The sequence below is a fragment of the Genypterus blacodes genome, unplaced genomic scaffold, assembly GCF_046128005.1.
Source record: "Genypterus blacodes isolate CSIRO-AG114 ecotype Tasmania unplaced genomic scaffold, CSIRO-AGI_Gbla_v1 ptg000240l_1, whole genome shotgun sequence".
NCBI lineage: Eukaryota > Metazoa > Chordata > Actinopteri > Ophidiiformes > Ophidiidae > Genypterus > Genypterus blacodes.
Window position 1 is genome coordinate 434,654 of NW_027467038.1, and position 15,345 is coordinate 449,998.

Genomic DNA, 15,345 nt, shown 5'->3' on the forward strand with positions numbered 1-15,345 from the left:
CTGGTATGTGGGAAGAATTCTGACTGATGCAGGTCCAAAACGTGTCATCACTCTCTGATACACCTCATTGAACTCACAAAACTCATCAATGCAAAGCTTATTAATGTTCAATAACCTTCCATTTGCTAGCTTTTGCATGTCTTTATACATAATACAGTATATAAACGTGAAGACATTGAGCCTACATTTATGAAGTGGTTAAAGTGGTGGACTTGCGACTTGTGCCTAATTTCCCACTAGTGAAAAGGTTCTGCTTGGAATATTTGTCTGGCTTTTTTGTATCTGTAGTCTTTACTGCAGGTCTTATGATTCTAGATTCCTTAAATGCCACCAGAGCCTCACAGCAGTTGGCTATCTCAAGTGGAGAAACCAGTTTCTGGCCACTGACAGATGCCTGACGTGCTCGCTTTGGCAACAGGAATGTGGGTCAGCTTCTAATGCTGCTAAATTGAACCCCAAATGACCAAGAGCAGTACCAACAAACAGTTTTAAGTCATAAAATCACAGGGTTGAGGGTTAGAATCCTCTTCCCTCTGTGGGCTCTGCAGCTGCTCTGATAGCTGGATAGACGCTGGCTCATTCAGTTCAGCCCTGCTTCATTCCAGCTGCATAAAAACTCAATCAAACACAGCCTATCATGCTGTCAGGCCAAAGATCACATTACGTGTGTCACATCCTGAATGCAATTCTGATTCCCCTCTACCTCATCCCACAGCGATCTCTCATGTGGAAAATGCCTCCTCAAACCTTTAGTGTTTGCCGCTATTTTTCAAAGTAATGGAAAAAATATTCCACTTTAACCACAAGAAGAGAAAGAAAAGTTTTTTCTCCTGGCATTTTGGATTCTTTGGTCATGACCAAGCACTCAGTATGGTTTGGAAGAGAACATAGTAGACCACCTGTCCAAACAGCTGCACAAGACCCCTATTTATTTTATCAACCACTAACTGTCCAGTCTAAGGATTAGTTAGTGCAGAGAGCTGAGCGTCTCCTCCTCCCTCCTGGAGAGAGCTTGCATTGTGCAGAGTTTCTGATAGCACAGAGTGACCGTCAGACAGATGAACAAGAATGTATCACCACAGTGGGTCTGTAGAGTTATTTTAGGAGTATGACTTTGTAGCTCATGTTTGCCGCTATCATTGTCTTTGCCTTTGTTTGACTTTGTGAGGTACTATACAAAGTTTACTGCAACACATCTTCAAAAACCTTCACATTGCTGCTCCCTCTGTTTGCATGCCTGTGTTTTCTTTCTCTCGTTGTGCTTTAATTATCTGTGAAAATCTACGATTGACTTCTTTTGTTGTTGTTGCTCTTTGATTCTGTCTCCCACAAGCGCTGTAACATCCTTCCTTTTTTTTCAGGGTGAACTTGAACGTCAGCTTTTACAAGCCAACCCCATCCTAGAGTCCTTTGGGAACGCTAAGACAGTGAAAAATGACAACTCGTCACGTTTTGTAAGTGCCAGAAAATAATGTGTGGTAGTGCACCGTGTGTGACTTAATCTGTCAGAGCAGATATTCACAATGTGTTCCCTGAAAGAGAGTTAGGTGACATGTGTTTGCACATTGTAGAAAGTTTTTTAAAGATAAGTGAAAGTAACTGTAATGGAGGAATTTAATTATTTATAATATTATTTATTATCCTGCTTTTCCTTTTAGCAGTTACACAGAGGTGCCTGCTAGTCATTAAGCTATACTTTTCCATACTGACTGACTGGTCTGATTGACTCCCTGAACCATTATATCCTTTTTATCTCTACAGGGAAAATTTATCCGGATCAACTTTGATGTCACCGGATACATTGTTGGGGCCAATATTGAAACTTGTATCCTTTTTCTGCTGCATTTGACTGGAAAAGCATGCCTGCTATCAGTGATTAGAGTTGCTGTAAAGATGTAAACCTAGATTGGAAACAACCCAGACTGCTGCATGTGTAGAAATCAGAATGATGACAGTGATTAGAAAACAGTAGTTGGAAGCAATGGATTAGGATGGCACACGTTGTCTCTCTGTTCTGGGTCATTGTATCAGATTAGAAGTGTGTTGCTGAGCCACCAGATTGAGATTTCTCCCCTGACCATTCTGCGTCAGACCTGCTAGAGAAATCCAGAGCTATTCGTCAAGCCAAAGATGAACGCACCTTCCACATCTTCTACCAGCTGCTGGCCGGAGCTGGAGAGCACCTCAAATGTGAGCGGACTATTCTCCTGCTACCATCAGTTATTGTTCCACCGGTTTTGACTTCTGGACTAAACTTAATCCTAAAGTAATAATATGCCTTACACACATAATATTAATACCCAAGGAACATTACGCAATTCAACTTTTGCTCATCAAAGTCTTTAATCCACTCCTGAGTGATGAATAATTGCTCCATTGCACCATGAATCACTGTTCTGCTATGTGATTTAGTAAGTAGGTCACCTGGTTTCATCCCATCCAACATAAGCACATGTATGCGCTGAATTAAAATGCAGCCCTCTAACTGTCCACTGGAGTCTTTCCCCTGAAACACTAAATCATATCCTAACCTCGACTACTTTGTTGCAGCGGACCTGCTTTTGGAAGGATTTAATAACTACCGTTTCCTGTCCAACGGTAACGTCACAATCCCTGGCCAGCAGGACAAAGACAACTTCCAGGAGACCATGGAGGCCATGCACATCATGAGCTTCTCCCATGAGGAGATTCTGGGTACGGATTCCTTAACACAAAGGTTGCTTTCACTTTTGTGCTTCCTGGTGTAATAATCTGTGTGTGGTATAAGATACACACTGAGAAAAGCTGTGAAAGCAGTTTATGTATTGACTTTTTCAGATCCACTATAGATTAAAGAGAAAGGTTAGAATATTTAGATGCTTGTGTATTGATCACTAATCGGCTGTTGAAATATTCACATCATGTAAAAGTGCTGCCTCAGCTAGAACTATTGATTTATTGATTTTGGGTGGCTTGTGTTCTCAGCGATGCTGAAAGTCGTCTCTGCAGTGCTTCAGTTTGGCAACATTATCTTCAAGAAGGAGAGGAACACGGACCAAGCTTCTATGCCTGATAATACTTGTATGTAACTCCCCAACGCACACACAGTTATGCTTTTACATCTGGCACATCCCTGTACCTTTGGCCCTACAGGTCAAGACATTCTCCTCCTCCCTTTCCTCTTCTCATTTATACACTTCAGCTCCTCATTTTGCCTTTTCCTGCCTCCCTCACACCTTGTGTTCCCTTCGCAGAACAGAGCTGCCGATGATTTATGCCTCTGTACTTACCCAAACATTGTCAACTTGCCATTAAACCACACCATCTAGATTTACTCCTGAAAGAAACGGGGCACAGCCTTCTAGTTCCTCTACATGTTGTAGTGCATATTTGGCACCTCAAGGAGAGACGGAGAGAGCGAGTCAGAGAGAGAGAATGAGATTAATTCCTATTCTGAAATGTGAAAAGCAGAGCCCAGAACTGAAGCAGATGATTTTTTAGTGAAGGAACTCTGCAGGCTTGTTGGCCGATCTGTTGAAGAGCAAGCTTTTACTTTTCCATAACCTCCTTCCCTGTTAAATATAACATTCCCATTGTCACATATCAAAACTGAATTTAACTTAACAACTTAATATCAGTCAAAAAGGTAACTTAAATTCACTTCTGCTTTCTTGTCCTTCATTCTTCCTCCCTTCCTGTCTCTCAGCTGCACAGAAGCTGTGTCATCTTCTGGGCATGAATGTAATGGAGTTTACAAGAGCCATCTTGTCCCCGAGGATCAAAGTGGGAAGAGACTACGTGCAGAAAGCTCAGACCAAAGAGCAGGTCAGCTATCTGTCACCTTGATGTCCGCATCAATAATACCAAAGGAGATGTTAGTGTTATCTTCTGGGAAATCTTGATTATGATGCTTTTCACACGTTGTCCAATTATTCCTAATGTGGCTTATTATAATTCAAGCCTGACCCAGAAAGCATTTTAAAACATTAACGGTCACACTGTCCTGCCAAAGTGTACATGTGAATTTGTCCAGATAACTATAGAGGCTCTGGTTATCCCACACCAGCTTTCACCCACTGTCCATTTGATATTTACCAATGTATTTCCTTGCATATTTTCTTGTCTTCATTTTTTGTTCACTCTTGCTATAATGTCTCTTCATTCCTTCACCGGTCCGCCTCCCTTATCCGCCTCTATCCAGGCTGACTTTGCCGTAGAAGCCTTGGCTAAAGCAACTTATGAGCGCCTGTTCCGCTGGCTGGTACATCGCATTAACAAAGCCCTGGACAGGACCAAACGGCAGGGGGCCTCCTTCATCGGCATCCTCGACATTGCTGGTTTTGAGATTTTCCAGGTATAGAATTGAATTAAACAAAGTTGTCTCTTATGTTCATCCGAAAAACATAAAACGTTTTTAAATGGACAGAGGAGAGTCTACTACTGTTTCTCCAAGTAAGCTTACGATCCAATGTTTCCCCTTTTAAATGTTATTTACATGTTTTTCTGTGCCATATGTGAAGCACTTTCAAAAGCCGTCGTGTCTGAAAGTTGCAATAAATATAAATGTGCCTCGCCTTTAATCTACTCCATTCTTCTTCACTCATACAGTTGAACTCATTTGAGCAGATGTGCATCAACTACACCAATGAGAAGCTGCAGCAGCTGTTCAACCACACCATGTTCATCCTGGAGCAGGAAGAGTACCAGAGGGAGGGCATCGAGTGGAGCTTCATCGACTTCGGCCTTGACCTGCAGCCCTGCATTGACCTGATTGAGAGGCCGGTCAGTGTCGGCGTACATAAAGCTACTAACTGACTCACTGAGATGATTTTGAAACTATTTCAATAATATTTGTCCATATTCAAATTCTTTATGAGACTTCACAAAGAATACATACATAGACACGAAGGCATAGCTGTCCTCTTTCCGAATATGTCTTTTGTTTAACTGTAACTTTTTTGCTCTTTCTGCCTTTAAGCGACAACTGGTCAGCAGAGAAAATTAGTTTAGGTCTTTTTCAACTCGCTGGTTCTTCCTTATCTCTGTTTTCAGATAGGACTTAGGGTTTTTGTGTGAGAGCCAGTTGTTGGAAATGTGTTTTAAGGCATTTTCAGGCAGATTCTGCTCTGTCACTGCTAAATTTGCCGCAAACATTACTTACGGTCATTTTGGCAGACACTTTTATCCAAAGTGACTTACGTTACATTTACATACAACCCTTCGCAGAGGGGGGAGCAATTGAGGGTTCGGTGCCTTGCTCAGGGGCACCTCGGCAGGGGTTCGAACCGGTCACCCTCCGGTTCCCAAGCGGAAGCTCTACCCACTGAGCTGCCTCATACACACTGAGCCTTTGCCTCAAACAACAACTTTAAAGGACTTGCGCTATAGCTGTCACCCAGACTTCTTTCATTCTTTCACTGATTGTTTTTTAATTGGATTCAATATCAGAAATCTGTGAGTATTTCCTATATTAGTATTTGCTAGAACAATTATCTTCATTGTGGTAACTGTCAGTAGCTGGAGTACTGCACTATGTCACATTTGCAGTTCTCTGAAGTCTCTCTCTCTCTCTCTTTCTAATGTAATGTAATGTATTATCCCCTCAGGCAAACCCTCCAGGTGTGCTCGCTCTGCTGGATGAAGAGTGCTGGTTTCCCAAAGCCACGGACAAAACCTTTGTAGACAAACTGACCCAGGAGCAGGGCACACACTCAAAGTTCCAGAAACCTCGGCAGCTCAAAGATAAGGCCGACTTTTGCATCATGCACTACGCTGGCAAGGTACGCTTCTTTTCTCTCTGTAAAAGTCTTTTCAGAGGTTTGAGTTTACCGTTGGATCCAAATGACTTCCTGCACCGTAATTCAGATGTCAACTCCCTTTCACATTCTTCAAAATATCTGTTTTCATTTCTGACGTGCTTTGCCAGTACAAGGTGAAAGAGTCACGGCCTGTGAGAGCTGAAGTGAAACAGGGAAGCAAGGTTCATGTGGTGAATTTCAGGGGAACTGTAAATCCTGGTGTGATTTACAGGACACTATAGGACATAGTCCGTGTCAGTAGGGTTACACAATACAACACTGTACTTAGTAGTCTAGCACAGAGATCTGCTAAATAACACATCTGCTTACCATTATGTGCACTGTGTCATCATTTACTGCCTTTACGCAAATATCCAAAATCTGGAAGTCTCCCGGGCCGTTTCGTAAAACATGAGCCTGAGATTAATAAAACTGTCAGCTTCTGCTCGCCTCTGTTGTGCTTTGTATCATGAAGCAGATGCGGGTCCTGGAGTGTCCATGTCGCCCACACTTAGATAAACCTTAATGTGTTGTTTCATTGTTTCAGGTGGACTACAAGGCAGATGAGTGGCTGATGAAGAACATGGACCCTCTGAATGACAACGTGGCCACACTGTTGCATCAGTCAACAGACAAATTTGTGGGTGAACTTTGGAAAGATGGTAAGACCACAACTTGTCCATCTATCTCTGAAGACTTGATACAACACAGAATCTGTTTTAATAACGCATCTTTGTTATTTGTACCTATCATGGAAATGTCCCTCACTCAAGCGTACTAACAGCAATCTTGCCTTGTTGTCCCAGGCCTATGTACACTGTATGTTATTACCACAACGTTGATATCACCCCTTCCCTGTCTCTCTCTCTGTTATAGAGATTCAGACCATTCAAAGGGCTTCATTCTATGACAATAGTCTGGATGAGCCAGCAGGTGAATGACTGGGCCATGCTGTAGCAGACCTGGGCCAAAATAGTAGTTGATACTGAACAGCAACGGCTTGGTTCATGTCCCTGTGATACCAAGCTGCTCACGGGCGCACGGGGGCTAAACAATGCCGCTTCCCTCGGCATGTCAACTACTTACAAAGCCGTTGATATATTTTTGCCCAGATCTGGCTGTGTGTTCATGCTTCAGCCGGTGCTGTGTCTGTCTTAGCTACAGTGGCTCCCATTTGCTTCCAGCCTGCATGGCCCCCCCTTGTCTCAGCCAGCAGTAGTGCCTAGTTAATCCCTGAATAACATTGGAACTAGAAAATAGTTAAGCGCCTCCTTGTAGTCTGCCTGTATCCGTCACCTCAGTGCTTTTGTGGACTAAAATGAGTCTCAGCATTTAGGATGTAGTGAGTCTTGAGATGTGATATCCATGAGCATTTTAAAGATTTGAAGCTGGAGGAAATGAATTCCCAGCCTCTTTCCTCCTCGATAGGATCACAGTAGCTAAGAATTTAAACCAGATGTTGTGCTTGGTATTAGTTTTGGCCCGGCAGTTAACGTCTGAGCTCAGACGTTAGCGTAAAGGTCCAGACAGAGAGCTACACATTAGGGTTGAAATTCCAGCAGTGTATGACTCATCAAATACTTTATTATCGATGGTTTGGCGTTGATAAGGGATATACTGTATATTCACTAGAGCCCTAGGTCAAATCCAGTGTGTGCTTATGTGTCTTATATTTTAAGCTTTGCAGAAGTGATATGTTAATAATTGATATCCAGTTTTTCTATTCAATGTTGCTACACATTAAATCTCCGTTTGTTTACAACACGGCTCTTTAGACGATGTGTAGACTTTTCTCTCATGCTATGCTTTTGTCTGGCAGCAGTCATCAAACATCGTCTCTCATCCAATGAAATCAGATCAGAGAGCTTGAATTTCACTTTCCTCATTTGTGTAGTACTATATGTGTGTTGAACATTGTCAAAGTGGCACAACTTCAGGTTCATACCTATAGAAATGCAACCAGTACCCCAGTGGAACCCCCATTTGTTGCCCACACACCTGTTAGACACACACCTATGAAGTAGCAGACAAAGCGAGTGAGTGTTTGGCCAGCGTCTGTGTCATGAATTTTGATGCGGGTGGCCAGTAGGAACAAAGCAGAGGGGTGGGACTTAAAGAGACAGGAGCTCTCAGTGTGCACAGAAATGCTGCAGCAGGGAGGTTGTTATTGCGGTGGTTTCATAATGGAAATAATGATTCTGTATATGTCCGCTTTAAAGGTGTGTCAGTCTAATTTAGCTCCTGTGATGAACGTCCTGTTGTATAAACTAGGATATGCCTGCCGTCCTCATCTGCAAAGGCTAGTAGTGATAGTTTCAGTGTTAGATCATCATTTTTATACTTTAGTGTAATGTTTACCTCATCCATCTGCACTTTGTCATGGAGCTACATTATCCCACTGTGTTGCCATTGCTGATTCTCTGCTTCCCATGAAGACTTCCTGCTCTAAATTGGTGATTCCCCTTCTCCCCCAACCAGTGGACCGAATAGTGGGACTGGACCAAGTGGCAGGAATGAACGAGACAGCGTTTGGAGCTACCTATAAAACAAAAAAGGGCATGTTCCGTACGGTGGGACAGCTCTACAAGGAGTCCCTCACCAAGCTCATGGCCACCCTGAGGAACACTAATCCAAACTTTGTCCGCTGCATCATCCCCAACCACGAAAAGAGAGTAAGTGTATATTTAAACCTTCATGTTGTAGCATTGACAGATTAATCCCTGCAGTATGAAAGGGCAGGTTAGATGTTTGCAGTCCCTGCTCTTTGGTGATGGTCTGTGTGTTTGTGTTTTTCAGGCTGGTAAACTGGAACCTCACCTGGTTCTGGACCAACTAAGGTGTAATGGAGTCCTGGAGGGGATTCGTATCTGTAGGCAGGGTTTCCCCAACCGCATCGTCTTCCAGGAATTCAGACAGAGGTAATGAATGAGAAAGAAGCCTTTTAGAAACTTAAAGACTATCTTACCCAGAGAAAAAGTAATCTTTTATGTAAATTTTTGTTTACAGATATGAGATCCTGACGCCCAACGCTATCCCCAAGGGTTTCATGGATGGAAAACAAGCCTGTGAGAGAATGGTAGTGCTTCTCTGTTACAGTTTTCCTCATTAGAAACACAATTCTTGATTATAACAAAATAGGAATTATATCCAGGTCAGATGTGTAAACTCCTAACAACTCTCCTTGTGCCTCTGATAGATCAAAGCCCTTGAGTTGGACCCCAACTTGTTCCGTATCGGCCAGAGTAAGATCTTCTTTAGGACTGGAGTTCTGGCCCATCTAGAGGAGGAGAGAGACCTAAAGATCACAGACATCATCATCTACTTCCAGTCTGTGTGCCGTGGCTACTTGGCACGCAAGTAAGAGTTCCTTTGGGTTGTGTTGTTTATGCTGTTCTCCATTTTTAGTTTCACAAAATTGATATAAAGAAAATAAAGAAGGACCAAATGCAGATAGATGTGTAAATGGCTGCTTAAAGGAGCATTCTGTAAGATTGTGTGAGTGGGTGGAATTCCTACCTGCCGCTCCCCAGTTGCGACTCTGTAAACCCTCCCACCCAAGACCATGTGCCTCAACCACTGAAGCACCGATTCCCCCTGTGGTAAATGGAGGTATTTCTGCCTTCAAGGGCTTTTTCCTAACCCAGTTCCCTCAGTAGGAGGCGCTGCAGAGACGTGATGTTTCTCACAGCTCTCAATTTATGGAATCTCATGTAATGGATGAATGAGGATTTCAGCAAATTCTACATGAAATCACTTTTTAAAGCTTACATATTGTTTAATGCACATTGTTAATTCAGTGATTAATATTGATCTGGACACACCACATATAGATATACCACAACGTTTGTGCGTCCTTCTTATGGCACTGTTTTCTCTTCACAGGGCCTTTTCCAAGAAGCAGCAGCAGTTGAGCGCCCTGAAGGTCCTTCAGAGGAACTGTGCCGCTTACCTGAAGCTACGACACTGGCAGTGGTGGAGGCTCTTCACCAAGGTGACAACTCCATGCTTCAGATGAGCTCGTCCCACACATTGCTCAACCACGTTCAGACAGTCAAGTCATTTTCTTAGCGAGATAGTAATTAGACAGCATCTCATCTCTACACACTCGAGTCTGACACATTCATCTCCTGTAGTTTCACTGGACTCATCGGAGGATTGATTGTTTCCCTGCAGGTGAAGCCTCTGCTGCAAGTTACCAGGCAGGAGGAAGAGATGCAAGCTAAAGATGAGGAGCTGGTGAAGGTGAAGGAGAGACAAGTCAAGGTGGAGAATGAGATGGTGGAGATGGAGAGGAAACACCAACAGGTAACCATGGCCTCAGAATAGCAGCTGATATTCAAATCCAAGTTTGCAGCGATAAATAGAATGCAAAGTTAAAAATGAATGCGACTCTTTAAGCATATTTCATCACACGTATTCATGTACTTGTAATTGATGATTCAAAGAAAATGTTTTCCTTATTAAGCTCTTAGAGGAGAAGAACATTCTAGCGGAGCAACTCCAGGCAGAGACGGAGCTGTTTGCTGAGACTGAAGAGATGAGAGCCCGTCTGGCTTCCAGGAAGCAGGAGTTGGAGGAGATCCTCCATGACCTGGAGTCCAGGGTGGAGGAAGAAGAGGAGAGGAACCAGAGCTTACAGAATGAGAAAAAGAAGATGCAGTCACACATTCAGGTAGAAACCAAACCTCTGTGTCTTTGCCGCTTTGTGTGCAATACTTCCATCACTTTTAAGCATCAAACTTCACTTTTCTTGTTTGTTGACCAATGCGGTAGTGAAGCGTTTCATGGAGTGTTTGCTTTGTGTGCATTTCCTGTCCACAGGACCTGGAGGAGCAGCTGGATGAGGAGGAGGCCGCTAGGCAGAAACTGCAGCTGGATAAAGTCACAGCTGAGGCCAAGATCAAGAAGATGGAGGAGGACATTCTGCTGCTCGAGGACCAAAACTCAAAGTTCCTCAAGGTGAGAGTTCACAGGTAGAATGTCAGGTTAACAGAGTCTGTCTGATGGGGAGATGGAAGCCATTCCTTGCTTGTAAGAGCTCCAAGTTCTCTGCACCTAATCAGCTGCAGTCCAACTTTACTTGTGTACCAACAGGAGAAAAAGCTGCTGGACGACAGGATCGGTGAGATGACCTCCCAGCTGACAGAGGAGGAGGAGAAAGCAAAGAACCTTGGCAAGATCAAGAACAAGCAAGAGATGATGATGGTTGACCTGGAGGGTAAGTGACAATTTTGACAAGGATCAGCAGAAAACACACAGCGACTTTAGTTCTTTGACTGTAACGTGCGGTCACAATGTCGTTCAGAGCGCCTGAAGAAGGAGGAGAAAACACGGCAGGAGCTGGAGAAGGCCAAACGCAAGCTAGATGCCGAGACAACCGACCTGCAGGACCAGATCGCTGAGCTTCAGGCCCAGATAGAGGAGCTGAAGATCCAACTGGCCAAGAAGGAAGAGGAGCTACAGGCTGCTCTGGCCAGGTCAGGCATATACACATATAAAAAGGGTTTGAGTGATGTAAACATGCTGGTATAGTCGTCCACTGAGTGTTTCGGATCTAAACTCTTAGATTTAAAGCAGCCGTTGTCCCGCTCAGCGACCCTTCGCTCGCTGACCGCTCCACCACACACGCAAGTTTTCTCTTTATCTCTCACTTACCTTGATCCCCTTCATTTCCTCCTGCTCAGTGTTTCCAGCTGCAGTAGCTGCCTGCAAATAGACCGGCCACGTCTAATTACAGGCAAATTGACAGTGATTGATGTTCTCAGTCCTGGGCCTCGCCGTAGTTTTTCCACAGGAAGGAACAGAGAGCCGGACTGCCGTTTTGTCTTTAATGTCCTTGTACACTACGGTTGAGACGACGTTGCCAGCTGTGCTAGGAAAAGTCCCGTCTCTTTCCATTTTCAACACAGCATCCACGTCTTACTTTGACTGAGCTCCTAATCCGCCTCACTTTTTCCTGATTTGCCACACAGTGGAAACAAAGTCTGGAGCCGCATGTTTGCTGTCGTATTTAATCATTTTCCCATTTAGATGAAATAAGAGCGTGTTCAGTCGTCGTGCTCAGATCATTTTAACGCGTCGGCTTCAATCGCCACCTTAGACTCGGCCCGTCGTCCGGGCGACATGAATTGCTGGAAAATGTCTGTCGGACCAATTTCATACACGCAAATCATCGGTTTAGTCACCGTCTGAAATGATTAAGCTCTCATTATTCTGAAGGGGCCTCTTTTAAGGGGTTGCATTAATATAGCATATATGAGTTGCATTGAAGTCAGTCGTGCCGATTACGCCTGTGCCTGTGACCATCAATCTGACCTTCAGTGTGTTTATGTTTGGCATTTTAACACAAGTGCAAGCTGCAAACAAATCTATTGTCGCATTACTTTATTCCGACAGAGAACACACACACACACACACACACTTTGTTTGTGCTCCTTGCTTTGTCATGTAGGATCGACCCGGATGCCACCTCGTCTTCATCGGTCCATTTGTCTTCTCTTCTACTGAAACTTTTCTTCCTGCACTTGCATCATTTCCATGTCTTCACAAAGTTCTATGATAAAACTGAAATAAATAATCAACCATGTTAAAACTATAGGATGGCAAATGTTTTGAGGTAAAGTAAAGTTTCAGCTGTCAATGGGAACAAATGTCTTCTTTGATGGTTGCTTTAACTCTTTCCACCCATAGAGAGCAGAGCTGCAGCAGGTTTCTGTCTGAAGCCCTGTGAGACACAAAGGGATTATTCAGTTATATTCAGTAACTAAAATAAAGTGTTATACCTTGTGTAAAAAAAGGAATAAGGTCGTATCCAAGGTCATCTCTATCTGTGTGTCGCCCACCAGGGGAGATGAGGAGGCGGCTCAGAAGAACAACGCCCTGAAGCAGGTTCGCGAGCTGCAGGCCCAGCTGTCTGAGCTCCAGGAGGACCTGGAGTCGGAGAAGATCTCTCGAAGTAAAGCAGAGAAACTCAAGAGGGACCTGAGTGAAGAGCTGGAGGCTCTGAAGACGGAGCTGGAGGATACACTGGATACCACTGCTGCACAGCAGGAACTCAGGTTCAGTGTTTCTATAAAGGATCTCACATCTCTGATGGTTCAGGAATTACAACATTTTGTAAAAAACAAAGCACATCTTTGTGGAGTAAGCTGAGGAGTGTTGAGGACCTGTGTTCTTGGTAAAATGAGAAAAACGCAGCGCTGAAATACACCAAGTGAGCAGAAACGCTTCATGTGTCTCTATTTTGTGTTCCAAACTCCAGGACCAAGCGTGAGCACGAGGTTACGGAGCTGAAGAAGGCCATAGACGACGAAACAAAGAACCACGAGGCCCAGATCCAAGATATGAGACAGAGGCATGCCACCGCCCTGGAGGAGCTGTCCGAACAGCTGGACCAGGCCAAGAGGGTGAGGCAGTCGCACCTGAAAGCTCGTAGGTTCAGCTAACTGCCAAACAAATGTACAACTATGGAAATGTTGCATGTGCTTCCTTGCAGTTCAAATCCAACCTGGAGAAAAACAAGCAGAGTCTGGAGAGCGACAACAAGGAGCTGGCCAGCGAGGTGAAGAGTCTGCTGCAGGCCAAGACAGAGTCCGAACACAAGAGGAAGAAACTGGAGGCCCAGCTTCAAGAGTTCATGAGCAGAACCACCGAGGGAGAGAGGGCCAAGGGAGAGCTGGCCGAAAGGTCGCACAAACTCCAGGTGCACAAACCGACACTGAAAACCAACTTGGCACAAAGTCTGAGAGGTTTTAGTTCCAGTTTGAACATGAATGTATGAATGGAAGTGATTCTGTGCACACACTGCCAGAGACTCATGCTGGGTTTGGGTTTGTTGTGTAAATCTTTGGCCAGTTCTCCATCCAATGTGTGTGTGTTTGTTTACGGCAGTCTGGGTCTAACTCCACATGTCTTGGTGTGTTGACAGACGGAGCTGGACAACGTGTCCACCTTGCTGGAGGAGGCAGAGAAGAAGGGCATCAAGCTGGCCAAGGACTCTGGTAGCCTGGAGAGTCAGCTACAAGACACACAAGTACGTGTGACATAAGACATAGGACACAAGTGATGAAATAGAAATGTCAAGGTCTCACTTTACTTGGAAGTACAAAAGCTTACATTTCTCTCTTTACCTTCTTAGCCGACAATGCCTCCGTACCTTCTGTTGATAGACTTTCTGCCTCTCTGCTCTTGTGTAGGAGTTGCTCCAGGAGGAGACTCGTCAGAAGCTGAACCTGAGCAGCCGCATCCGCCAGCTGGAGGAGGAGAAGAACACCTTGCTGGAGCAGCAGGAGGAGGATGAGGAGGCGCGGCGCAACCTGGAGAAACATCTGCAGACGGTGCAAGCTCAGGTATGAAGAGGAGCTACGCAGTTAAACGTGAATTATTCATTCAAGACGAGTCGTGTTCTGTGTAGGTAGGCGATGTACACACTCTACATACTGTGTGTCAGGCAGACACACTCTTAACAGAACACAGATACTTGACTGAGTGCCAAGAGTGGAGGTGTTAACACCTGTCACCAATGTGCAGAGCAGCGTGCAGATGGCTGTAAATCAGCGAGACCTCATAGAAACGTAAAGACCCCGTGAAACGGAAGTCAGCGCTCGGTTCATACATGTGGCTCTGATTAATGAGGTCACCAGGGCAGCAGGTATGTAGGCTGAACGCCGTGAGTGTGCGTGTTAGAAGCCATATGGCAAACACCAGAGAGTGTTCATAGCTGTAAAAGATGAAGTGCTGGAGTGGAGCAGATTTTATCACCGTACAAATATGTGCTCAGCTCCTCTCAGCTTCAGTCTGCTGATCTGAGAGAAGAGCTGATTCATCCTCAGTTTATTTACTTTTAAATTGAGTCGTCCTCACTGTTCACAAAGACTTCAACATGTTATGACCGCCAAGAAGCAGGGCGATGACCTCAGAATGTATGACTTCATACAAAATGTTCCTCCTGCAGCTGTTTGACACAAAGAAGAAGCTGGACGAGGACGTGGGCGCCATGGAGGGCCTGGAGGAGGTGAAGAGAAAACTCCAGAAGGACATGGAGCTGAGCTGCCAGCGTCTGGAGGAGAAGGCCATGGCCATGGACAAGATGGAGAAGACCAAGAACCGGCTGCAGCAGGAGCTTGACGACCTCATGGTGGACCTGGATCACCAGAGACAGATCGTGTCCAACCTGGAGAAGAAGCAGAAGAAGTTTGACCAGGTAAAGTGAATTGCTTGAGTTTGTCATTTTCTCATGGTGAATAATTATAAACCAGACGAGCTCTAAGGTCCTCCTTTGTTCACTAGATGCTCGCTGAGGAGAAGACCATCTCAGCTCGCTACGCTGAAGAGCGGGACCGTGCAGAGGCGGAGGCCAGGGAGAAGGAGACCAAGGCTCTGTCCATGGCCCGAGCCCTGGAGGAGGCTCTGGAGGCCAAAGAGGAGCTGGAGAGGTTCAACAAGCAGCTCCGGGCTGAAATGGAAGATCTGATGAGCTCTAAAGATGACGTGGGCAAAAATGTGTGTGTTTGTTCAGCTTTCAAAGCAAAGATTTTCTATTGTTGCTGCATGCAGTTTGTGTCCCGGT

General features: G+C 44.8%; 1 protein-coding gene across 1 annotated transcript in view; it reads left to right on the forward strand.

The window, feature by feature from the left end:
- Positions 1-15,345, forward strand: part of LOC143016709 (myosin-10) — a 39,044-nt gene that overhangs the window by 18,152 nt on the left and 5,547 nt on the right. Inside the window, exons 7-33 of the mRNA XM_076171169.1 lie at positions 1,362-1,454; positions 1,762-1,825; positions 2,092-2,190; positions 2,551-2,694; positions 2,965-3,060; positions 3,686-3,804; positions 4,181-4,333; positions 4,588-4,761; positions 5,586-5,759; positions 6,325-6,439; positions 8,256-8,449; positions 8,574-8,695; positions 8,784-8,853; positions 8,974-9,134; positions 9,660-9,768; positions 9,951-10,082; positions 10,243-10,449; positions 10,599-10,736; positions 10,872-10,995; positions 11,083-11,254; positions 12,623-12,835; positions 13,039-13,183; positions 13,273-13,479; positions 13,705-13,809; positions 13,973-14,125; positions 14,731-14,979; positions 15,066-15,278. Of these exons, the coding sequence (XP_076027284.1) occupies positions 1,362-1,454; positions 1,762-1,825; positions 2,092-2,190; positions 2,551-2,694; positions 2,965-3,060; positions 3,686-3,804; positions 4,181-4,333; positions 4,588-4,761; positions 5,586-5,759; positions 6,325-6,439; positions 8,256-8,449; positions 8,574-8,695; positions 8,784-8,853; positions 8,974-9,134; positions 9,660-9,768; positions 9,951-10,082; positions 10,243-10,449; positions 10,599-10,736; positions 10,872-10,995; positions 11,083-11,254; positions 12,623-12,835; positions 13,039-13,183; positions 13,273-13,479; positions 13,705-13,809; positions 13,973-14,125; positions 14,731-14,979; positions 15,066-15,278 (3,945 nt within the window). The remainder of the gene's footprint in view (positions 1-1,361; positions 1,455-1,761; positions 1,826-2,091; positions 2,191-2,550; positions 2,695-2,964; positions 3,061-3,685; positions 3,805-4,180; positions 4,334-4,587; positions 4,762-5,585; positions 5,760-6,324; positions 6,440-8,255; positions 8,450-8,573; positions 8,696-8,783; positions 8,854-8,973; positions 9,135-9,659; positions 9,769-9,950; positions 10,083-10,242; positions 10,450-10,598; positions 10,737-10,871; positions 10,996-11,082; positions 11,255-12,622; positions 12,836-13,038; positions 13,184-13,272; positions 13,480-13,704; positions 13,810-13,972; positions 14,126-14,730; positions 14,980-15,065; positions 15,279-15,345) is intronic.